This window comes from Rhincodon typus, chromosome 5 (assembly GCF_021869965.1).
Source record: "Rhincodon typus isolate 14 chromosome 5, sRhiTyp1.1, whole genome shotgun sequence".
Classification (NCBI taxonomy): Eukaryota; Metazoa; Chordata; class Chondrichthyes; order Orectolobiformes; family Rhincodontidae; genus Rhincodon; species Rhincodon typus.
The window spans coordinates 113,707,057-113,733,602 of NC_063336.1; the positions used below are offsets into that span (position 1 = coordinate 113,707,057).

Below are 26,546 nucleotides of genomic sequence, written 5' to 3' on the forward strand. Positions count from 1 at the left end.
AGCCAACCACTATCTCCTCCAGTCCCTGAACAAGGGACATGTCTGTGTAAACATTTACGTTCGGTGGTGCTGGACAGATCAATAACCCTGTTGTGTGTGCGCGCTTATGTTCATAGGGGACGCGCGGCCAGTAAGACTATTGACCAAACATGAATGAAAACTGCCTGGTTCTCCATTTAGACAAACCGAAAGAAATTACAAGCCCCATGGACGTTAGAGTCAATATTGTATTTTGCGTTGTACGCCGCACCAGCGGCACGTTCGCTGTGTTCCAAAAGCCAGACAACTCGGTGCCTGAAAAATCAGAATTTTACGGTGAGAATGGGCTCCTGGTCTTCCTGTTGGTATTGTGTTTGCGCAAGATATCTTTCCAAAGTCACCTTTGCGTCTAATGCTGCAGCATCAACGGCTCGTTTTTATAAGTGGCAGGGATACTGCAGTTAACATTTACTGTATCGATTTAATACCAACTTTAGATCGACTTCTAACTGAAAAAAAAGTTGGGGGTATGCTGGAAATTCGAAACAAGAGGAGGTTTCGGTCTGCCTGCTGCCCTGTACAATTTACAGTTCTGAGGAACGTTAACTCTAATTTCTCTTCGCAGGTGCCGTCAGACCTGCAGAGCTTTTACAGCAGTTTCTGTTGTTTCTGATGTACAGCATCCGCAGTTCTTTCGGTACAATTTACATGTCTTGTACTGGGAGAGCAGGTGAAAAACTCCTCAGTCGCTATATTAAACGGTGTTGGGTCCCAGTGCATACTGTATCAAGTAAGTCCTAATCACAACACCTTATAGAAATGCTGAAGTGTCAATAGTTACTGTTTTCTAGCTATACAGTGTTTCCTGAAATGGAGAGTTGATAGTTCCAATAATAACTATTAAATACAGGCAGCTGATGTTTTGTAAAATGAGTGGTTATGAAGTTTTCAATTTGTGGTTCAGTTTTTGAAATTCGACTGGAAATTGTAAACTGCAGGCGCTTCACTGTTGTTCCGCATATCAAACGGTAAAACACTACAGGCTTGTTCCATGACTGTCCATGACTTTTTCACTGTTTCGGCCGTTATTTTGACGTTATATTGCTCCAGCAGTTTCTGTTTCTGTCTCAGCTCTCCAGCATCCGCAGTTCTTTATTTTCTGCTTCGTGGCACCGTGCATTTCATTCAGCTTTCTTTGATTAGTTTCTGCAAACTCCAGAAAGGGAGAGCGTTATGCGGTGGGAGTGAGGGATCGCGGCACTGATGGACATTTCTTAATGATTATTCAGCGATTTCATCAATGCTAAAGAAAAATCCCGTCCGTTCGCTGAGCCCTGTCCCCGCAGTGAGCGGGCCAAAACGAAAATGCGTTCAACCCCCCAAAAAAGTGGAGAAGGTATGAAACAGAATCAGACAAAACTGCGACAAGTTGAGGCCAGACTGACCCTTGTATAGATTATTTTTTACGAGATTGACTAGCCTGTTAGCAAAAAAAAAGTAAACTCCTTTCTCCAGTGATGAATGTTCACGGGAAAGGTTAGTTCACCTGCAAATCTCCAAACTCAGCAGATAAGTGAACTGTGAGCTGGGAGTGAGTTGGAGTTGTAAAGTTGGATTGTGAAAGTGGCTGCCTTGGTGGGTTTACAATATGTGGAAGCTTTTACAATACCACGCAGGTGGGTATTACAGTGCTGAACCCATGAACTGCTTTGTCGTTTGGCTCTTCGCCGTTTGAGCAACTTTTCCTCACCTGAGAAACAATGGCAGCACCCCGTGAATGTTGGAAATTTGAGCAAGGAACAGGACATGATGGAAATATTCAGGGGGCCAGACAAAAAACAAACTGTGAGCAGAACCTGGAATTTAATCTTTCAGGTGGATTACGGTTTGTCAGAATTGACAACGGAGTAAGGTGGAGGGATCGGGGTGTGGAATTATAACAGGCAAAAGGGGAGAGGATTAGAATGATAGGGGAAGTATGGAAATCAGTGCTGTTTTTGGCCCATTGCTTTTGAGAGTAAAGTTGAGTTTATCTTGTCTCTTAAACAAAGCTCAGGCCTCCCTCGGACTGTTGTATACGTGAGTCTGTCCCTTTTGTAACAATGGATCCGAAACGTGGGATATGGTTACATAAAACATTATAGCACAGCATTTACGGTCAAGACATCTCGTGTATTATTGTATTATCAAGCTTCTGAGCATAGATGTGAAAACTTCTGTCCCTTTGAGTAGGCCTGAGTGTTGAATTAGCCCGAAAGTTTTACTTTAGGAATTCAACTTTCGGCAAATTGTTCTATACTAACTATTTCTCATTTATTTTATGTACAATGAAATATTGATTGGGTGCCTTACATGCTTTGTTACATTTCATTCAGTTTGTCCTTTCAGGTGATACAATATTTACGTATAGAGGGTGTGAGGAATGGGTAGGACCTCCCATTGGAACATCACTGTACTCTTATCAATGGCTCATTCTGTATTGGGCTACTTCTTCAGCCAGTTTTACACCTCAGACTATAACTGAGTTAGCAAGCAAGAGCGGCCATACACTGGGAAACGGCATTGACAGGCAGCTCAAAGCAGATGACAGGGGCTGTCAGGTTTCTTCACCTCGTCCATTTCGGCCTGCCTTGGCGTGCGGTTCGGGCTAGCTGGCTGAATGAGACCACTCAAAGACCCAAAGGTCTTGAAGAAAGACTAGCTCTCTGACACAGATGTCCTGAGCACGCACTCCCTCCGAACCTGCGGCCAGCCCTCCAAACTGGACTAGGTAGGAGGAGTGTGAGGTTGACCATACGCAACTGTTCCTCACCTGCAATTGCACAGTCATTTTTTTTTGCTCCAGCATTTGTTCGATTTCCCTTCATTCTTATTTTGTATGATTGTTTGCAACAACCATTGCATTGAAAACTATTGAATAGGTAGTTTTGTAGAACATCACATTCTAACGAAAGGTTATTGATCTAAAATGTTCTTGTTTGTCTCTCCACAGCTGTCATCTGACCTGTTGGCCATTTACAGCACTTTCTGTTTTCAGTTCTTGCTAACCATGAACATTGAAGCATAGAAGATAGGAGCAGGAGGTAGCCATTCAACACCTCGAGCCTGCTCCGCCATTCAATATGGTCATGGCTGATCACCAACTCAATATCCTCATCCCTCCAGATCCCTTGATCCTGTTAGCCACAAGAACTATATCAGCTTCCTGAAAACACGGTGTTTTGGATTCAACCACTATCGCTACTGTCCGGGTGAAGAAATTTCTCCTCATCTCAGTCCTAGAAGGTTTACCCCTAATCCTTAAACTATAATGCTTGGTTCTGGAACCCCTCACCATCGGGAATATCCTTCCTGCATCTAACCTGCCCAGTCCTGTTAGAATGTTACAGGTTTCTATGAGATTTTCCGCTCATTCTTCTAAACTCCAGTAAATAAAATTCTAAGAGACTCACATGTGACAATCTGTCCATCTCTCCTCATATCCTAATCCTGCCATCCCAGGAATCACTCTGGCAAGCCTTCATTGCCCTCTCTGTACAGCCAGAACATCCTTGCTCAGGTAAGGAAGCCAACATTGTACACAGTACTCCAGGTGTGGCTTCACCAATTCAATACTGGGGGACATTTTTGAGAGCTGAACACCACTCGGTCATAAATGTTGGCTGTAAACGCTCACGATTTTCTTTTTAAAAATGTAGTTCTGTAAATGCGAGAATGATGTAAAAATGAATTTTGAGAAACACAACGTAATAATGTGCGCTCATCAAACGTCAAAAAACGAAAAAAAGTTTCCAGTTCCCGTAAGTTACCACTGAAATAGATCATTTTAAATTGGAGGTCGAGTCGAGAATTTGTGACCTTTTTTCTTTGTTTAGGCTGAAGCGTTTTCTGTGCGTTGCTGACGCGCGTTCAACGTGTTATATTGGGTAATTCTGATATAACTTTCAAATCTTTACAACTTCAGACCCATAATTCACAAACAGATGCGAGCTATGATGGGATGGCGAGATAATTTCACCATTTCCCGCAGGTTTCCACGGAGGCTGCCAGTACAGTGCTTGTTTTCCACGAAGAATGATCTGGTTTCTGATGCTGCTGGGCCTGCTGTGTTCATCCAGCTCTACACCTTGTTATCTCTTGGTTTCTGAATAGTCAGCTTGCAAATTCAATGTGATTAAACTACTGAAAAAGGCGCCGTACAGCACATGGAGAAAATGCGTCCAGTCATTTTACCGCCAGAAACCATTATTTACCTAAAGCCCAGATTGAAGTTACATTTACAAGTAATGAAGATTCTAATAGCTCCATAAGTAATAGAGTACTTTATCACACAAACCAGCGAGATTAAATGTTTGGTTCTTTGTCTGTGATCTTTCTTAGGGCTCTCTTCACTACCTTGGGGTTAATCGGGATGAAACCAGTCAGCGCTCTCCTTTCTGAACAAAATAAAGAATTGTGGATGCTGGAAATCCGGAGCGAAAACAAAAATTGCTGGAAAAAACTCAACAGGTCTGGCAGTGTCTGTGGAGAGGGAAGGAGATTTAACCTTTCAGGTCCAGTGACCCTAAACTGAGTTCTGAAAAAGGGTCACTGGACTGGAAACGTTAATTCTGTTTTCTCTCTCTCAAGATGTTGTCAGACCTGTTGAGTTTCTCCAGCAATTTCTGTTCCTTTTGTTTCAGATTTCCAGCATGCGCAGTTCTTTGTTTAACTCCATATTAGGAAGTCACAGTAAAAAAAGAACCCTCTCATTTCGGATTCTTCAATCTAAAAGAAATGCCCCTGCCAGAGATACTGAGATCTGGAGTGAACTATTGGGAAGCGATTCCTTGCTGTGTGCTGTCCCACGGAACGAATGCAGTTACCACGAGGATTCGCTGGGATAACAAAGAATATGTGCATTGTTTGAAGGTGCTCTCTTTAATTGTTCATAAAAATATTTAATAAAACTTACAGTCTGTACAAAACAATTGGAAGAGAATTAGAAGACATTACACAGAGTGCTTACTTCCCATATATACTGCTATATTATATTTCCGGGAAAACAGATTGATGTTTACACATAATTTACATTTCAATATATACACTCAATTTAAAGCGTAAAATACATACATATATATAGACAGTGCATTAATAACGACTGGAGAGTTGAGGCGTCAGACTGCGATTGGGTCAGTAAGGCTACTGCTTTCTGAGCTCTACTGCATTCTCAGTACGAGAGGTGTACTCGAGAACTGATTTTACCAACAAGAATCGATCATTGGCAGCGTCAATAAAAATTCCTGTGGGATCCATACAATGCAAGGAACGGGATGGCGGGGAGAGGGAGAGAGAAGCAGAGCATCCCGTTCCCAACAGCATCTTAACCTGATAACCATCGGAGTCACTGTGCACTTTCCACGCAAAACTGTTTCTTTTTACTGTAGTCTTTAAAAAAGAGATGTTAAGGAAATTGAGGTGTTTTTTTAGGCGCAATAGCATTTTAATCTATCAAAGTAAATATCTGTACTGTTTCAGAAAGGACCCCAAACTTCGCTTACATCATACATTTTAAACTGAAGCGGGATGATGGGGCCCGGCGGCTGTAATCCTTTAACGAGAAAAAAAAGAACTGGAAATCAGAAACAGAAACAGAAATTGCTGGAGAAACTCAGCAGGTCTGGCAGCATCTGTGGACAGAGAAGGCAGAGTTAGTGTTTCGGGTCCAGTGACCCTTCCCTCAGAATGGGTGTTCAGTTCTGAAGAAGGGCGACCAGACATGAAGCGTTCATTTTGCTTTGGCTCATTTATGCGGTCAGTTTTTAACAAAGCACTTTAGCATGGAGCTAAGTTAGATAGGGACAAATGTTCACGTTAAGATAGATTGGGACAAATGTTGTTCACGTTTAGTTTAAATCCAGCCGAAATAGACCTCCTAAAACAATCTTCGCGTCGTAAAAAAATAAACTTATATATTGTACAGTGCCACTGAATTCCATTTTTAAAAAAACCTTTTAATTCGGTTTGGCAATGACAGACGGGCTTAAAATAATGTGACTGCAGGAAGAACAATGGCACATTTGGATTCCCTTTGCATTAATCAGAACATCAAGACAAAACAGATTCTCCCAGCCCGAGGTAAACCAATCATTCTTCTTTAAGATAGAGCATGTCTGGCACTGTTTCTGACAGTTTATACTCTCTCCTACCGGACACACAAAAATGCTCCAACGTAACTTAAAGACCAGGTAGCGTCAATTCAGCAAAATGTTCTTAATTTGCTGCTGTCGGGAGCATTTTAGACTAGCATAAGGTTTATAGTGTGTTTAATGGAACACAGATGGTTCCTTTGAGATGAAAATTCGGATAAATGTTAAAGGCAGGTCTGTCTCATGCTAGAATTTAGACTAAGATGTCAACTGCGTTTATAGACGTATCGAAATACAAATATCAGTGAGCAGCAGAACTGTCAGACAGAGGAACGCCCCGATGAGTGAGCCATGTGATATCAATTTGATAACGTATGCTTCGACCATACTATAGGCCAGAGAATGATGTAAACAGATGTATCATTTCATAGGTGTTCAGTTCTATAGAGAACCGAGACAAATCTGAAGTATTCTGGACTGAGACGAGGAAGAATTTCTTCACTCAGAGAATTGTGAACCTGTGGAATCCTCACCCACAGGAAGCTGTTCATTAGATATATTCAAGAGGGGGCTGGGTGTGGTTTTTGCGGGTAAAGGGATAAAGGGGTATGGAGAGAAAGCGGGAGTGAGGTACTGAGATTGCATGATCAGCCATGATCATATTGAATGGTGGTGCAGGCTCGAAGAGCCGAATGGCCTACTCTTGCACAATACTTCCTATATTTCTAAGTTAGTGCATCCTCTGAGAGCCCTCCAGCTCACTGTTTTGTTGCTTTGTCTCCCGTGGCGCCAACAGGGACCAGGCCCTGTGATTGACTCCTTGGGACCAGATTCCAAGTTTCCAAGCAGGGGCCGCTTTGCAAAACAAGAAGAAAAAAATGTGTTAATCTGATCAACCAGGAATAATGGGCTGTCGTGAACCGTCATGTTTGTGTTGTGGAGCTGCCGGCGCTGGACTGGGCTGGACAGGTCAGGAGTCACACGACACCAGATTATAGTCCAACAGGTTTATTTGAAATCATAAACTTTCTGAGCGCTACTCCTGCACGACGATAATCTGGTTTCGTGTGACTGTGAGTAACAAAGGTCTTGGAAGTTTTATAAATTACACATTTACACCGGTCACATTTTTTTGTTTTACAATCAGTTTTATCACAAAGCGCAGCCCACACTCGGGTTTGCAGGTTTGTGAATGATCTGTTTCAGACGGGAGAAAGGTTGACTCTTTTTGTCCTGGTGTTTCTTGAAGTTAATGCATGTTCAGCAGCTCTGTAGTCAGTAATCTTGGATAAGTACAGGCAGCCAGATCGCGGGTGGCTGTTACTGCATTCAGGAAATCAGAGGTATCAAAACAGATATTGAAAACAGGACTTTATAAGGCGTAATTTATGAAAGGTGTAGCATTTTTTTTTCTCCCGCGTCGGCGTTGCAAAGATGTAAACTCGTGTGCCATGTTAAATCTACTTTCTGTCCCCCTGTGGCATTATTAACATTGCGTCTGTAGTGAGACTGTTCTGTCAAGGAAGGTGTGCGCAGCGGATCTTGAAAATAATAGCTTGGAGTTGAAATCCTCTCTCGTTTTACGATCTGTTGTCATTTTGGGCGAAGTTTGAACGCTACAGTAAATACACTTCATCTGCTCCCCCATGACCCTGGGCCCCAGGCGGAAAGTCTAACCGGTCAATTAACCAGCACAAGAGATAATGAACGACAGACTGGTTTAGTGACACCCATAACAGTGCACTCAGATTCATGGCCAATTGCTCTCTCGTCGAGATTGAAGTCTAAGTTGAGCGCATAAAGTGCCATCGTGTTACAGTAATTGACGTTTGTCCTTTTGCAGACCGTCCTCCCAGTCAGAAGCCGGTCAACCAACTCGGCATAGGGGTGGGGGCAGCAGGATGTTTCCTCGACCACCAACCCCGCCCCCCCACCCACCCCCTTAACCCTCCCCCGCCCCACCCCCAGCCTTCCAGCCCACGGAAGCTCTCTGCAGTATCGTGTGTCAGACTTTAACAATACTTCAGTTAAGATTTTTACATAGCACAGTCAACGATTTATGGAAGTGTACGGTGGGTAAAGGGACACTGGCAGAATGAGACGCCGCGTTTCCTCTGTGCTGGGATCTGTAGAAATACATAGAATTCCAAGCATTTCTAGGGATCTATGGCCTAGGCATGCCCACTAATTTTTGGAACCAGTACTGTCGGTTTATTTTACGATCAGAAAGGCTAACAGGCCGAGAGGAGTGAGATAACCTTTACTTACACTGCTTCCTGCCCGGGTACCTTGCTTTCTAAATCGGAGCGAAGCAGTTACACACAAACTCAATAAATCGCAACAATCAACCAAGATTTTCTTTCTGCCAAATTGGATTGTCCAACTCGTAATAAAGGCACAGTTCCATGATTACTTTCCATTTCACCTGATTTAGCATCTAAAGTATCCAGCTGGTTTAATTTCTGAAAGTGAGCCAATTCCTCTGCCATCTGAAGTAAGTATTGTTCTATAATGCTAAACAAAAGGGTTGCAAAAATACATTAAAGAAGCACATTTAAGCGAATAAATCACCCCCTCATCTGAATTATGGAATTTAGTCGTTTATGGGAAGCGCTAGACTCATACCTCACTCGTGAAAGTTAAACTTATAGATTCTTGTTCATTCTATAGGAATGGGCCTCCTTCGAATTGCACTTTCATTGTGCAGTAACTCTGTTGTAGAATACAGAGCTCCAACATGATTCTGTAGCTGCATTTCTTTGGATTCTTTATCGAGAAAAAAATAAAGTAAGTCAACGCTTCGACCGTTTATATTTCTGAGTTCATTTCATTCTCAGCAATGATTCTCCTAGATTGCTGAACAACATTCCCTCTTCAAGCAGAACAGCAAGAAACAAAATTATTATTATCATTTCAGCGCCGGGGAGGATAGTCTCCGTGTGTACTACGTAAGTGACCGCACTTCAAAAATACTTCACTAGATGTGAAGACTTTGGAGCTCCACAAGAGACTGAATTAGGGTTATGTAAATCAAAGTTCTCCAACAATTTACTTGTATTTATTGTAAGGGAGGTAAAAATCAAACAAACCACAGTGCATTGACTTTCTTAATGAATCCAAATGATGTTTTGTGAACAACCGCTCTAGCCTACTGGAAGCGAAAGCCTCCCTTTGGAATTAAAATAATTGCCGCGTCCCTTTCATATCCGTCGAAGAGATTCAGTTAATGTGTCAGGAAAATAAACTGTTAAAAAAAGCAGAAGATAAGTGCAGGCAAGGTTGGCGTTCTCAGTCATGGAGTTAAAAAGTCATATCCCACGGACACAGACCCTTCTGTCCAACCAGTCCACGCCAACCAGAATTCCAAACTAGTCCCGCCTACCCACTCCTGGCCCGTATCCATCCAACCCTTTCCTATTCATGTACTTATCCAAATGCCTTTTAAACGTTGTAATTGTACCCGCATCCACCACTTCCTCAGGAAGTTCATTCCACATGCGAACCACTCTTTATATAATACAAAAATGCCCCTCGTGTCTTTATAAAATCTCTCTCCTCTCTCCCAGTCTTGAACTCCCCCATCCGAGGGAAAATACATTTACCATTAACCCTATATATATACCTCGTGATTTTAAAAACGTCGATAAGGTCACCCGTCAACCTCCCTGCGCTCCTGTAAAAAAGTCCCAGCCTATCCAGACTTTCTTTGTAACTCTTTATAACCTTCCATAACCTGGTAAATTTCTTCTGAACCCTCTCCAACTTAATAAAATTCTTTCTGTAAAGGGGCAATCAGAACTAGACACAGTACTCCAGAACAGGCCTCACCAATGTCATGTACACCTTCAACATGACATCCCAACTCCTATGCTCAAAGGACTGAGCAATGAAGGCAAGTTTGCTAAATGCCTTTTTAACCATCCTGTCGAGATGTGATGCAAAGTTCAAACAGTTATGTACCTGAACCCCTAAATCTGTCTTTAATTCCTTTTTTTTTGCTCGAGAGAGAGCTCCATCGAAATGCTGTCATTGAAGGGGACATCCTGGAGACTACCACCGTACCAATTTATAGATACTGTGCCTACAACAGCAGGTCAAAGTCTGGGAACTCTGTAGCTGGTAACTCACCTTCTGACTCCCCAGTGTCTCTCTACCATTTACAAGTTAGAATGCTGATGGAATACTCTTTAGTTTCCTGGAAGGGTGCAGCTCCAACAACACCCGAGGAGCCTGAACACCATCCAGGATAAAAACAATCTACCACCTTCAACATTCACGCTGTCCAGCTCCCCACCACCCCCTCTGCCACATACACACACGGGTAGCAGGGTGTGCCATCTCCAAGTCTCTGAAGCAACTTATTGAGGCTACTTTATCGCACCTTCCAAACCTACAACCTCTACCACCTGAAAAAAAGGCAAGGGCAGCAGATACATGGGAGTATCACTTCCGGCAAGCTCCCCTCCAAGCCACTCAACAGACCTGAAACATCAACTTTCCTGCTCCTCTGATACTGCCTGGCCTGCTGTGTTCCTCCAGCTCCACGCTGTGTTATCTTGGAAATATATCACTGTTCTTTCACTGTGGCTGGGTCAAAATCCTGAAATTTCCTTCCTAACAGCACTGTGGGTGTACCTACTGCAAAACTGCAAAAGTTTAATAAGGAGGCAGCTCATCTCCTCTTTCTTAAGGGCAGTCTTGATGGGTAATATATGCTGACGTGGGCAGTGACGTCCACAACATATGAGCGAATAAAACAAATCCATTAACATTTCATTCAAAGAAAGCCTTTCTACCCTTCGACATTGGAATTTAACTTTGGCATCACCATGCTGTGAAAGTCACTCCTACAATATACAGGCCGTTTTAACGAATTAAGAATTGTAATTTTTTTCAAACAACGAATCACTGAATTGTATTTCAATAGAACAGTGCGGCCCTATGAATTGCGTTGCTCATTTATTCGGTCTATTTTTGTTTAGATTGATGGGGAGGTCTGGGGGTACGATTGTGATGATGATAATACCGAAATAGATTGGTTGAATGCTAAATCTGTGAGTTGCAAAGATGTTCTAAGGATAGAGCTGGGGTTTGCTGTTCAATGCTCGCAGTCTGGGTCTTCCGCTCGCAGCTGCCTCCCGTTTGTTAGCACATGTTAATAATGATCAAAACCAGACAGGCCGCTAAAGGGATGCCCCCGCTGGGGCAATTCAGTGATCAAATTGCAAATAATGACTGAAAGTGGGCGCTAAGTCACGCTACAGAGAGAGAGCAGATGGAGTGGATTTTGCATTTAAGTGAACTGCCCAAACCTGTCAGCGCCGTCCCGAGAGGACTATGTTTAAAATTTCTGAGCATCAACTGCTACATTGGAGCCAGTGCTTCGCCTCATTTCAAATGGACCCTGTGTGTCTGTGTGTTTATGGGTGACTCATAATCCAATCCGCACCATGCTGGGGGTGGGGGTGGGGGGGAGGAGACATATGTCTTTCGCTGTCATTGCTGCAGGCTCCCCTCAAACACACCCAGTCTCCATTCCCCCCCTGGGGCTGCGGGCGATCCTGTCTCCCAGCGCCTCAGTGCAACCTGGCGCCTTTTAGCGTTTGTCGGCCCCCAGCGGCGCTCAGCTTCGTCTCAAATGCGCTTTGGGGAACCCCCTGGCCTCTCGTCGACCATTCGGCCGGGTGCTACCTGCACCCACACGCTTCCACTGCCATGTCCTCGTACTGTTTATAGACCACATTGTTGCCCGAGTCTATGTAGAGAATGCTAATGGCGCTGAGTTTGGATGGGACACAGCAACTGGGTGGTGTGGACTCCGGGTCCATGGAATTCATCAGCGTTTGTATGATGGCGTGGTTAGTGGGTTCCAGGTGGGACCTGAGTGGGAAATCACAGATCCCTTCGCAATGGTACGCCTCGTAATCCAAAGGCGCGATGATCCAGTCATCCCAGCCCAGCTCCTTGAAATTAACATGAAGAGGTTTCCTGCTGCATCTTGACTTGACTTTTTTACCACTTCCTCTACTGGGCCTGCCTGAAAACGCAGTTCTCCTTTTCCTACGGCGCTTGACACTGGGTTCATTGCTGGCTGGTAGCGAGAACGATCCACCCAGTGACTTGATCTTATCTCTGATCTCCCGGAAAAGGTTTTCCCTTTTCCTGGTGTTGCTGAACGCCACGAGAAGCGCTTTTTCCTGGGGCTGCAGATCAGAGCGATTAAATCCCAGCAGTCTGGGGTCTAAAACCTCCTGGGAGTAATCGGAAATTATTTCCACATCTAAACATAGCAGGTTTGCACTGATGTGGCTTTTCAGTAACTCCCACACGTCGAACACTTGCCACTCAGATGAATCGGTATCCAAGATGTCAACTGTCCGTGAATCAACTCTTCCTGGTGCTTTTTTGCCTGGCTCCTCACATTGATACAGCAACATCCGATAGACGCTGCCTCCCCGGGACAGCGCCGCCTGCAGATCAGCCGGCAATTTCCGGAAAATCCTCAGCTCAGCTCCCACCAGCTCTCCGCTGTCCGGCAGCTTGGTGATGTCGAATAGGTATCTCTGTTTCTTACCCACGGTGATTCCGTCTGCAAAAGAGAAAAGCCAGAGATCGAAACTCAGCAAAGACCGTGAATCCAGAAGAGGGAGAAAAGTGCACACAGCAGCAGGGAAGAAATCAAACAAACAGATTTGCTGGAAAAGCTCAGCAGGTCTGGCTGCATCTGTGTTGTATAGAAGGGTCACTCGACCCGATACGTTAACTCTGATTTCTCTCCGTAACTCTGATTTCTCTCCATAGATGCTGCCAGACCTGCCGAGCTTTTCCAGCAATTTCTGTTTTTGTTTCCCATTTACAGCTTCCGCAGTTCTTTCGGTTTTTAGATGTTAAAATGCTATTCGATTAAAATCAAGCGAAAAAAATGAACATTCAAGTTAAATAGAATTCTACAGGCTTCAAATGGTTGCAATTAAAACAAAAGATTGTTCGGGGAAATATACTGGAAAATACCTAATTGGATTTTTTAAAAGTTTAATTTCAGCTGAAGTCCATACCGTTGAACTGTCTTTCCCCTCTTTTTAATATTACCCTACTTGCTGCATACTTATTTTGTAGACTTTTGCTCAACATTTAAGTTGGAAACAGCAGGAGTTCACTAAACTGAAGGAGAATTTTGGCCTTTCATTGTAGCAGTAAGTCGCTGTGGTTTCTACTTGAGTCACCTGTTTGTGTAAGCTTTGTGACATTATACCTTTGTATTCTCACCCATTCTAGTCACGCGTGGCTAAATACAAACAACTTGCAAAAACGAACCTGATCTTATCGTGTTGCCAAATGTCCTCTGCAGACCTACCCTGATCTAAGTTGAGCGTTAGAAAACTACAAGCACTGCAACCAGTACATTTTAATATGAAACTTATGCAGGTGCCCGATAGACCATCTGCAGCAGGTAAGCAGTATAAAGAACACGGGAGCCGAGCCACAGCGATTGACAGTCCCTGATCTGATAAAATCAGTAAAATCATCATTCTCGAATTCCCTACCAGATATCCTGACAATCACCATTAACTAAAACGTTTATGAACCAGTAATGTTTATTTACAAGAATAAAACAAGATTTAGGAGTGTGATGTCATAATGTGGCCACAATAAATCAAAAGAAATAATGATCGTTTGTCTGCCCGTGTGCTACCAAAGCAACCCACAGAAAGATTAAAACCAGGTCAGAAAAAGAGCTTTGTTGGCGCTCTTGTCATGAGCACAGTATTGACATCCTCTACCATCAATGCACAATGGTCGCAGTGTGTAATTCTATAGGCTACATGGCAGTTACTCATTTGATAGTTTCTGTTCTACAAAATCCGCATGGACATAACTCCAACTTCTCCTTTAAGTTGCACATTACCCCGATGTAGACATACTTGTCATTGCTTCAGAAACAGTAGGTTAATCTCACTACCCCACAAATGTTGAAAGTCCCATCAACACAAGAATTGTACAGGTTCAAAGAGAAGCTCCATCACCATCTTCTCAAAGCAAAGAGAGATAGTCTTCCCAGCGCTACCCTCATGCCAAGAAGGAATATTTAAAAATTGGAAACGTCTAACATGAGAAATACGCCAAAACTTCGTCAACAAATATCATGAGTTCCATAATTGTAAACCTGTACACGGTGCATTAAACTTTTCATTATTACGGTAGTCATGATTACAGTCCCATAAATATAAAAAAGGTCTAGCGAATAAATCTATTTTGATTTTTCTTACGAATTTTTTGCTTTGTCCTCTTCTGAAGACATTTCTGCTTACTGGGTCACTAATCAACATCTCACGTCACTGGGTGTTGAGATCGGAGCCATTACAGTTCGGAGAAAGTTTAACAGACTAATAGCCGAAACAGCTCCTTATGAGGAACACTGGGCTGGTTAGGTTTCTGTCCAATGGAGTTCGGAAGAGTAGGAGGTGATTTTTTTTCCATAAAAAAGAAACATTTACAGAATGCAGGCATTGCGACGTGGGCCAGTCCAGGCACCAGGAATTTCATTTCTTAAATGACGTAAGTGAACCAGGTGGGGGTTTCCCCATGGTCATTATTACTTTCTAATTCCGGATATTTTAATTGAATTTAAATTCTACCATGGTCGGAATCAAATTCAGAGTATTACATGGGTGTCTGCATTAATGATCTCCAGATAATACCATCAAGGCATCACTTGCCCTTAAAGCATGCAGGATCCAACGGATTCTTAACAGGTTAGAAAGGATATTTCCTTTTAAGGGAAGATCTAGAACTATTGATTACTGTTTAACAATCAGGGATCGCCCAATTAAAACAGAGATTAGGCGATTTGGTTTTGTCTCTCAAGGGGTTATGAGTCTTTGGATCTCTCTTGTTGAAAGTGGAAGCTGAGTCTTCGTGTTTCATTTGCGGTGGATACATTGCTGTAACGCAAGGGGGTGAAATGTTATCACAAGTATAGGAGGGAATGTGGATCTTAAATTGCGAACACATCAGTAGGTTAGAGGGACTGAATGGGCTAGTCCTGCTGCTTGGGTGTGAGGTTAGGAAATAAATAAAAATATTGGGTGACTGAGGGCATTACAAATCTGGCCATCTTTTCGATGTTCAAAATCCCTACAGGTACAACATTCAGCATTTGATTTTATTTATTATTGTCACATCTACTACATACGTAAAATGAGAAGTTTTGTTTTGCGTGCAGAACAGGCAGATCATACCACACAACATATTGGTTACTTAGCTAATATAGAGTGACTTCATTTAATTTCTGGTCACAACACACGAGTGCTGAAACCAGTTGTAAGGTTATTACTTTCATACCTAGCCAACTCAATACATAGACTGAAATCTTTCTAGTCTCTAAAGTCAAGCGCTTCACCAATGTCGGCTCACATTAATGAGGACTGGGTTGCTTTAAGTAAGATGTACTAAATAGTGACAAAATATGAGGTGCACAGATTTAAAACAAAAATATCTTCTCGAATTCGTGCTGGAACTAGGGTTAAGTATTTTTCTTAAACGGAGGAATCTGTGTCTATGACCCACCAGTTCATTGGATAAGTGTTCGTAAAAGGAATTAAATTCACCACGCACCCCTCGTCCAATATGCAATATGAACTGTTACTGGCCCATCAGTTTTTTTTTATTGATCATTTCCATCAACTTCCGAATGAATTATTTGTCTCCTATATTACGCTTTACTGACTAGCCTCGCGTTACATTTATCTCCCCAGAGGCTTTTAACCATCAGCGCCGAATACCATCGTTCTGAGCAAATCTCTCATCTTGCCGAATGTAGAGGAAACGACGCGCGCACTCAAACCGTGGTGCACGTACAAGTGAAATAACATTTTCGTTCAAACATCCCTTGGCCACGGACCCAGGAAACTGCGTGATACTCTGAAGAGGCGGAGATAAATTGAGGATCCCTTCCGCAGATTCGGGGCCGCAATGACTGTTAATAAAGGGGTAGTAGGAAATGCCGATCCTGGAGTCTGAGATAACAAAGTGTGGAGCTGGATGAACACAGCAGGCCAGGCAGCATCAGAGGAGCAGGATATGTTAATAAAGGTTCGCGAGGAAGCGCCAAGGGACTGGTTAAAGGTACTTTTCCACTCCAGAGTACAGAATGACTAAGCTGTACACCACCAGAACACTTGGTTTGACCTGATAGATTGATGCTGTGGAAAGTGGAAATCCATCTGTAGCGACCAACTTCCTTTTTAAAAGCAAACTATCCTTACTAAATCGTCAATGATAGATCACAGTACAGTGGAACATCAGTAATAGAATAAATTCAGATTATGTAATTTGATTATTGATCGAATCCCAGCCGAGTGGCATATACAGTAAAACAGATTGGGGATATACTGTCACAGATGTTACTGTGAATAACACTATGATAACACGGCTATCAGTGACCGCTTTTATTTCTACGTTCGAATTGGGAGCACGTCACAGTCCAGTTTATAATCTAAGAAGCTAAAATATTTAATTTGCTCCAAGTGCGAGCCTAAATATTTCCACTTTGAACGTCTCATGTTGTCCCGGTTTAGAGAGTCTCCGGTCATATATTTCAGAAAAACAAAACCCCGCAAGAATATACCCGATCCATCAGTGTCTGTACTGGGAACATCTACAGTAAGCAAAAGGCCAAGCACCGGAAATTAGCAAAACACATGTTTTTTTTCCTTTTCAGTCGCTAAATGACCTGCATTTTTTTTTGTTAATTTCAGATGTCCAGCGCTTAAGGCATTTCACTGTTACTTCATTGTGGTTATGCCAAATGCAAACAAGCGCCCAACGGCAACTTTGGAGTTCCCGTCCACTTTGGGAATGCAGTTGCGACTTGCTCTTGGAGTAGTTTAGTTTTTAAAAACACAGAAACAGCCGAAAGTGGCTGCAGATTTCAACCCCAGGTCCAACAAGGGAAACCAGGAGGTTTTGGCGTGACCTACGTATTCAGAACATAACCCAGTGAGGCAAAAGTCTCCCTTCCGCTGGTCCGATTTTTTTTCAAAGTTAGAAATCACACGACGCCAAGTTATAGTCCAACATGTTTACTTGAAATCACAAATTTTTCGGAGCAGCTGGGGTTGTCGTGTGACTTCTGAGCTTATCCACCCCATTCCAACACCGGCACCTCCACATCACAGCTGTTTTTTTATTAAATATTTGTGAGAGAAAACTTGTAATACCCTATCTTGGTTTATTCAAAGAAGGACGGACGTTTTTGAACTGGAGATTTGTTTTTAAAAGAGAAAAACCTTCATTATTGTCACATTTCCTCACAGAGCTCCATTAGCATTTCTGAGCGAAAATCTTTTAATTTCGTTACCAGGACTCGCTCTGATTGCTGTAGAGTCTGAGCCTAGCGCTGACAATGTAACTTTTCCTGCGGCTTAACACTGAGCTACACATGTCAATTTCACATTAGCCTCTTGCCTTCTGGAGAACCGCATTCGAAACACATTTTTCCTGGTCATTCACCAAGATACAAACCAGATACAGTTACCTGGACACCTTTGCCCGCTCCTGCCGATCGTGTGGCTTTTGTGTGAACTGTGAACAATAAATTATGAAGAGAGAGTAAAGAAACGCTTTAAACAAAACCAATGACCGGGTCAGGTCCCCGGTAGCATTGATTGCTCGAAACATTGTCTGTTGTTCAAATGAACTGTCCTCCCTTGCAGGGTCACCTCAGCATTTCCCGTTCATAAATTCACCTCAGCAACGTTTAACTCGTGATTTCTGGGGAATCACTTTTCTTCATTTCGTTAACTGGCAGGAGCATGACGCTGAATTGAAGAGTTTGCTGGATTGCAGCTAAGGCATATTTTGCTTGGGTCCCCAGTTAATTACTGTAATAATTTACACGTCCTAACACATATGAGTCGGGATCAGAGTGAAAACTGCGTTGTTGAAGCGCCCGTCGCCCGCAGGTACCACACTATCTCGATCATTTTGGAAACCGGCTCTGAGGGATGGCGGATCCCTCTCACTCTTCTCCCTACTGTAGTTGAAATCCGTGCAATTTTACTGAACGTCAAGGAACATCGAATCCAAGTTAGTGGTTATGAAATACAAGGGCCAAAATCTGAATGTGGCGTCAGCGGTGAGCCTTGGGTGACTTTCACTGACAACTTCACCATCCTTCGAATAGTTGTTCAACCTGCCCACTGGATTTATATACTGGGAATATACAGTCAACTGAGGTTGTCCTAATGTGTTATAGCCCGTGTTCCAATCCGGATTAATGACTACACTCCTGTGCGTTATATGTGGACTAGTCAGCTTAACTTTATTCCCCTCTGTCTGCCGTTTCAGACAATGTAGAACTCAGGCGACCATTTGATGTGTCCAGCAATCGGATATGAAAATTACACAACGGGCACAATCATTATCCGGTTCTTTTGCAAATCTATCTCCTGCAGGTTATGTTCGGTTGTGATTGAAATGCGAACGCACACGCTGTCTTTTATGTGAATTCTAGCTAACAAGGCGATCGACAAATAGTAAACAGGGCCGCGTTTAAAACAAACTAAAACATCGAATATAAACAGGCAGCGTTTTGTGTGAACAGCACCTTTCAACAATGAACTTTTACACTGCTTTTAGACATTTTCTGGTCAAACTGTTCAGAGACGAACAAATAGAGCAGGTGGGACTTGAACCCGGGTCTCCTGGTATAGATACATGGATACTACCACTGCAGGTCTCCCGTGTTAGAGGTACGGGCGCTACCACTGCAGGCCTCCCGTGTTAGAGGTACGGGCGCTACCACTGCAGGCCTCCCGTGTTAGAGGTACGGGCGCTACCGCTGCAGGCCTCCCGTGTTAGAGGTACGGGCGCTACTGCTGCATCACCTAATAACTTACGCACGCTGCTTTTACACTGACCACGATAGAGGGGAACAGCAACGTTCAGTTCCTCAGGACATGAAATGTGTTTTTCAGGTGAAACGGGTGTGTTGGCGCTGATTTAGTCTTGTGAACCAACATTGCTGAAGATTTGTATCTCACCGTCCACTTTTACAGTCAGTTGTTGAACGTCGCTGTCCTTGTTAAGCTTTTTCTGGTTGAATGGTTTCATGCAGGAGTACTGTCTGTGTTATGAATTTCCAAACACAGCCTGTTTATAAAATCCTTAGGTGCTTTATACAAACGAAAATCGCCTTCCGGGAATGTTAGCAGCAGAGAACGGTCTAGAGAAGTGTTTAGTTCTTATTGAAAATAAAGACCTTTTAGTTCCATTTCCACTGGTATAACCGAACACTGAAGCACTGGGGTACCTCGGTCAGACCGCGTACTGAATGTCTCTGCGTGTGTGATTATTGTTTATGGGGTTACAACCTCAAATACATCGCCGAGGCTCTATTTACCAACCACCGCATTATCAGTAAATGCCATGCTTGTGTTCTTCCTCGCATTACAACAACAACGACACCATCTATAAGTTTTTCACTGTGAAGCGCTAATGAAGTGTCTTTTTCAATCGAGGCCTACAAAATGGGTACTCCTAAACTAGCGAGACGAGCTGTGTAGGAGAATTTCAGCATCTCAAACAAGTGAATGGGATAAAACGCAAAAAAAATACATAGGCCCCCAACTAATGGCGATGGAACGAATAAGGCAAATAGCAAGAAAACTTGCTGGGAATCTGGATATTGTGTGTTGGAGTAAAATCTGGCCTGATAGTCCATGGGGCAATGCCAGCACATGATTGGAAATGTTAAATGCCTCCAAAATGATTGACTTTAGGGTACAGGGTACACTCCCAGACATACAGAAACTGCAACCTTAATTTATCACCGAATAGGAGCAGCGTTTCGTTGCTACCAGTCACTTGGCGAACTATCAGCTGCTCACAGTTACCAAACTACTATACTTTAATCCGATTTCTTTTTTGCAGAAGTACCTGCTGTTAACGAAATTAATCTTTTTATTTGACAAGATTCAAGCAATTGAGAAATATTCTACCATAGATGTAATGCTCGGGCTTAGTTTTTTTTTTACCTGCCATGTTTTTATTTAATGGTTAAATATTGGAATCACCTCTCTGTGAGCGGTGACTGGTCGCGTTTAGAGACTGGGTGACAAATCTACTGTTGGAGACAAATGCCGGGAGTGAACAATCTTCAAAACCCTCCCTCAGATGGAGGCAGATCTTCTCTGAACCACCGACCTGCACATGTCCTTTGCATTTAGGAAAGATGCTTGCCTTTTTTAAAAAAAATGTATTGGACTTAATTGAACGGTTTCAATAATCTCTAGGCTGCTAGGTTCAGGACAAACCAGGAGAAAGCTACAGTGATCTTTCACAATATAAGGTCTAGCCGGCCGGTGTTACACTGAACTGGGAGACAACCCTACTTTAACCCCAAAACAGAAATAACCGGAGAAACTCAGCAACACAGGTGGAATCAACGTTTTGAGTTGATTCTTTGGAATTGAACTGCCGCCAGACCTGCTGAGTTGCTCCAGCAATTTCTGCTCTGGTTTCGGATTTCCAGCGTCCCGATTTGTTTGTTTTATTGTCAGGAGCCAGTTGAACTGTGCCGTGTTACCTGCGTGGCCACTCTGCTCGGCATTACTGCATTGGAATATTCCGGTATCTCAAAACATTAGTGTCTCGTTACTGTTTGTGGACTATTAGTTATTCAAGTGTGATTTTTTTTTCACTGGGATTGGTAGTGTGCAATAAAACAATGATGTTGCCGCATCTCAAAGACACGGGATCATCAACCAGGACAGAACCTATTTTTGTACCTTCTGAGCAAAGCCATTTATACGGTTTATAAACGTTGTCTCAGAGTTTACAGCTGTGTAACTATGGTAAGAAACAGTTACACATTAAATATATAGAATATGCACAGGCTACCTTTCAAACTGCGCCCAAACATCGTGCCCTCTTTGAAAAGCCTGTGTTGCTAAATGATTATTTATCCTTTTACAGGTATTTGCATAAATTTCAAATGACATTTGGACCAGTCGGGACCTATTTAATGTTATTGGAAATTTGGTGCAGACTAGTCAATCCGAACAGATTTCCAGGCGGTTCTGGGGTTAGTGTGTGTGGCTGAGTTGTTGGGGGTAGTGAGGGGATAGTGGAAGGGGATATAACCATTGCCATCCCTACTTGAAACAGAAACAGGGTTTCTCTTCTGGGTCGATCATTTAGCGGTGAAGACGTGGAACCCCGCTTCCACAGAGGGATACAATAAAAAAGTATTTCCGTCTGAAATTAGTCAACTTCATTGCCGTATGTTGTGATGGTGCCCCAGCAGAGATTAATAAAACCCAGATGGTACCCAGTTTAAATCAGCAAAGCCCTATTCCTGAAAATCTTTAGCTTGCTTACTGAGAGAAAGGCCTTTCCCAGTAGACAGTGAAGCCGAATGCATTGGGACATATAACTGCGCGAACGATACCAAACGTTAGCCGCCCCTTTTTAGTTTAGGACAAAGAAACATAGGAAATAGGTGAAAGTGTAGGCCATTCGGCCCTTCGAGCCTGCACCACCATTTAATATGATCATGGCTGATCATGCAATCACAGTATCCCATTCCAACTTTCTTTCCCTACCCCTCAATCCCTTTAGCCACAAGGGACACGTCCAGCTCCCTCTTGAATATATGTACTTAACTGACCCCAACTGCTTCCTGTGGGAGAGAATTCCACAGGTTCACAACTCTTTCTTATTTCAGTCCTGAATGGCTTACTCCTTATTCTTAGGCTGCGGTCCGTGTCGGAGCTGTACCCCACACGTTTTACTGTCGCGCACAGTACAAAGGGACCGAGCCCAATGACCTGGTGTACAACTTCACAGAATTTCGACAATTGACATCAACCTGAATTTAACATTATCTTGAGGCTTTAAGTCCATTACGTTCCATAGGCCATCACTTCCATCACCATTAATGTCCCCCACACACTCCTCACTAACACACTTGCAAATTTCGGGTGGAAGGGCTTTTTGTATAGATTCCAGATTTGAGCATCTATTGAACGCCAACCGTGAAACCGGAATCATGGGTCGTGTTTGTCTCAATGTCATTGAATGTTGCAGAAGTTATTGCATTTAAAAGGTGCGTGTCAGCTTTTCCTCAATGGGTTTCCCACATGAAGCGGACACGGCACACACCTCACACGCCTATCTGATCGCTGACTGAGCGATGTTCTTACTGTCCTGGATAGGGACCCCGAGCTTTTCCCATTCTGTGCTTCGTGAGAAGATGCTGACACTATCTCGACTTCTTATCAAACTACTCGAGAGCGACTAATATCGGGACATCCTTAGGATCACACCCCCCCCCCAACACACACACAGACAAACCCCCTCCCCACACAGACACAGACACACATACACAACAGACACACAGACAGACACACATGCACTTACACATAGGCACACGCACGCACACATACACAGAGACAGACACACAGACAGACACACACACACACACACACACACACAGTAAACTGCAAAGCGCAACAGAGAGAAAGCAAACATTTCTGACCACAGTCTTTGGCTCTGCCAGTTTAACCGCTTCTGGTGAGAACTGCACATTGGACTAATTCTTAAAGTAAAGTTCTCTTGCCCAGGATCTATCCCAGCCGGAGGATCAGTGTGCATTTTGTTCGAGATCAGGTTAATGAGTAAACTATCGAGAGATATCATTAACTCCCGCTTGTTTTAGGGATTGAGAAGAATTGAGATGAGAGAGATGAATAGTTCACGTTCGTATTTCGCGCCACTAAGTTACTGTTAAAAAGTGCGTTCCCATCTAACCGGCGAGCTGTTTGTGAGTTAAAACGAATGCCCCCCCGTACCCACCATTGTCTTGCTCCACGAAACTGGTGACAGTGTTGGCATGGCTGCGAGCCCGGAGCAAGCTGCTGTTTATCCCTCTCCTCTCGGGCTCCGACAGGCTCTTGTAAAGTGACAGCATGTAGTCATGAGGCACTACCGAGCCGGGCCTCCGTGGTCGCCCGTGCAGCGCTGACGAGGAACCGGCACCGTCCCGGGAAGAGGAACCGTGCAGAGATCCCAGAGTTGCTGCTTCGAGGAAATCCCAGCAACAGAACAGGATCCAGCACACCAGCGCTACAGCTGTAGGACTGTCCATCCCGGAGAAAGGTGGCTTCCAAAACGTAGGGGAGTTGCAGCTCGACGGCTGAGCGATGCATACACACACACACACACACACACACACACCCCTTCGCTCACGGTGCCTGCCCTGGTTTTACATTAGAGACAGAGAGACACACACACACACACACACACAGAGAGAGGGAGAGACAGACAGAGAACTGCTCAGACTCCAACAAAGCTCAGGCGTCCGCAGAACAGGGCGACCCCACTGCGAATCTGATTGGCTCAAACTTGATCCCAGCAAAACCCTTCTCCCTGAAAAGAAAAAATAACTTTTTTTTTTCTTTTTGAACAGTTTGTTTTCACAAAGCGCGAGATGTAACTCTCACTGCAGCAATGCCTCGCAAACGAATTCTGAACGAGGGCGGAATTCTATAAATGTATATATATAAAACTACCTCAGTCCAGCTGCTTCCCAATGGGTGATTTTTGTTTCTGGTTGGGTGTGGGAGGGAACGAGTACATTTTTTTTCGGAGAATTGCATTCCTTGATAGTTCCCAGTTCTGAGGAAGGGTCACTCGACTCGACACGCTAACACTGATTTCTCTCCACACATGCTGCCGGACCTGCTGAGTTTCTCCAGCAAGCTTCTGTCTTTGTTCCGTGATGAAGAGCTTGACACGGCTGGAAGCAGCAGGTTTGTACGTTAAGGCTGCACTCTGTTTGACAGTGAGATGCTGTGGCCAGTCTGGGATGGTGCCGCGCTATTGCATTTCAACCACCGACCTACATGGAAATTTCACCCATTTCTCTATTTCCTTCACTAAGCTAATCAGATATGTGACTGAAATTTGCTGGGGGTGCGGGGGGTGGGCGTTCGTGTCATAATTGCCACCCCCTCCCACACTGTGATTTAAAATCTCAGGATCTTTGACCCCACTCCCACTCTCTTGCCCACTCCCTTTGCTGACGGTGGGAGTGAGGGGATCCCCCCCAAGAGTGTCTCATTACGATCCAGGTGATTACACTGCTACTTAATACAGGATGATGAAGGGAAATGCTGTGTCTCACCCGGGAACAGCACCCCCCTTCACTCCCCACTGCCTCGGGTGCAGGGCCAGGGAACATGCTTCTGCCGTACAGATTGCTCGGATGGAACATTTCCGCCCCATGGTTCGACAGAGGGAGAGAGAGACAGAGAGAGAGCTCTGGAAAGGCGGCTTCAGAGGATTACAATGTTTGAAATGTGAGAAGCCGTTGAGGGTAAAAGTGGCTGATATATCGGAAACTGCTGCTTCTATATGTCATGGCTCTCATTTGGTAATAAGATCGAGGAGGAAGTCCTGGTTTCTCAAGTACATCTGCGCTCCCCACCCCCACCTTCGCTTTTCAGCATCTACCTGCCAGCGAATTCCGAATCTCTAAAGACTAGGAATAACAACGCAGTATTTCATTATAACAGCGACCTCAGCACCTTTTAAACTTACTGCAATTCTGGTAAAATCTGCATATCAATTCTAACTAGACAAGAAGAGCTATAGAACAGCGCCGTACTAATTCGCCCCATTGCCTGTTTATTGTTAAACCAATAAGAGGCTTGGAAATCATTCTGGAAATTATAAGGTGAATGGGGACTCGCCTGGGTTTGAGAGTGCTCATTGAGAATTCCTGTGAGCACACATTGGGCAATGTTGCTCCTACAGGGAAAAACACAACAATAAAAACCGAAAGAACTGCGGATGCTGTAAATCAGGAACAAAAACAAAGTTGCTGGAAAAACTCAGCAGGTCTGGCAGCATCTGGGAAGGAAAAAACAGAGTTAACGTTTCGGGTCCGGTGATCCTTCCTCAGAACTGGAAAGACACAATAATATTGCACCTCAAGAGCGAAATTGCGCAGAAACAACGCAAGAAGGACAAGGGGAATGGTTAGAAAAACGCAGTAGCCTTGCTGCAGCATCCGCCTGAGTTCAATAATCGCGAATGTTGCATTGAAATGATATGGTTGGGTCCCTACTCCTGAAACGCGAGGCCTGGGTTCAAATCCCATCTGCTCCACGGGTGTGTAATAACATCCCTGAACAGGTTGTTGGAGGAAAAAATTAGGGTTAACAAGTTTTAAAAAAAGGGCAAATAAATATGTTCTCTGAATTGAAATGTGTCAGCCCACACACACACACACACACTTTCCAATTCCTGCTGCTGTACACGTTCACTTTCATGTTCGCATCAGCGCTACACATCAAGAAACTACAAACTAGTTAGGCACAATTGGATCTTGAAGTAATGTAATTGGACCATAATGCTGTCATCGAACCGGGCACTGAGTGAATTTACTGCTGGCCGATGTAATGTAATTAACACAGATCAGAGCCGGAGACATGGGGCTGTAGGGCTATAGGGAAGGAAAACACAGCGGCGCTATACTGGGGTAGCATCAACCGAAGGCCTGAACAATCGACAAATGGAGCTGGGGACTCGGTTGGGCCATGTCACATTGAGTGAAGCGAGTAATCCAAATCCTCCCTTCAGAGAAAACAAAAATCTTCTGTTTAAAACAAAAATCTGAAGTAATAAAAACAGAAAGTGCTGCAGAAACTCAGCAGGTCTGACAGCATCTGTGGAGAGAATAAAAGCAGAGTTAATGTTTCCAGTCCTGTGTGGACGTTTCTACAGAACTGATGTTTCAGATTTCTAGCATCGCAGTATTTCGCTTTTTGCAAAAGGAAAGTTATCGATGAAACAGCCGGATAATAAGATATCAGGCACTTCGAGAATTGGTTGCAAATTATTTAAAGATTTCTCTTTTGTGACACTCCACGTAGTTTGTACTTTCTCAGTTGTGGCTCATTAGATCATCTTTGATTTCTCGCTCAAGCTGAATTGTTCAGAATTTGCAAATGTGATGGAGATTGAACAAATCCCCACCACAATGACACTGTAACTCGGTGATTTAAAAAACGAGCGTAGTTCAACATAAACACACACTTAAAACACGATTTAACTCGAAAGGTCAATTATTTCCATGTACCACGAGATCAAGGGAAACGCATCAAAATAATTATATGATTTAAACATTTAAATGAGTTGACATTATACATTTTTATTGTTTATATGTTCCATTTTTTTATAGCAAAATTAACATTTTTCAAATATCCATTCAATAAGGGGTAATCTTTTAATGTAAAATGTAATTTTTTTCACTGCTTTCAAGTCAAATTCATCTCCCTTTGTATTATTCAACTGTATGTGAAGAGCGACATCTTCAGATACAGTTTAGTATTACACGGACACCCTTCTAATTATTTTCCATAGACTCAGACA

General features: G+C 43.5%; 1 protein-coding gene across 1 annotated transcript; it reads right to left on the bottom strand.

Annotated features, from left to right (window-relative positions):
- Positions 1-11,794: 11,794 nt before the first annotated feature.
- Positions 11,795-23,094, bottom strand: gdf7 (growth differentiation factor 7). Its single transcript, XM_020531738.1, has 2 exons — positions 22,965-23,094; positions 11,795-12,696 (listed from the first exon to the last, which is right to left on the bottom strand). Exons 1-2 carry the CDS (start codon positions 23,077-23,079, stop codon positions 11,795-11,797), a joined length of 1,017 nt encoding a protein of 338 aa, XP_020387327.1. The 5' UTR covers positions 23,080-23,094.
- Between the last annotated feature and the right edge of the window lie 3,452 nt (positions 23,095-26,546).

What these genes read in the sequence shown, in the direction of transcription:
- gdf7 (XM_020531738.1), bottom strand. Translation starts at nt 23,079, where the DNA reads ATGCTGTCACTTTACAAGAGCCTGTCGGAGCCCGAGAGGAGAGGGATA. An exon ending in TTTCGTGGAGCAAGACAATG is followed by an intron (nt 12,697 to 22,964) that starts GTGGGTACGGGG and finishes TCTCTTTTGCAG; the next exon opens with ACGGAATCACCGTGGGTAAG.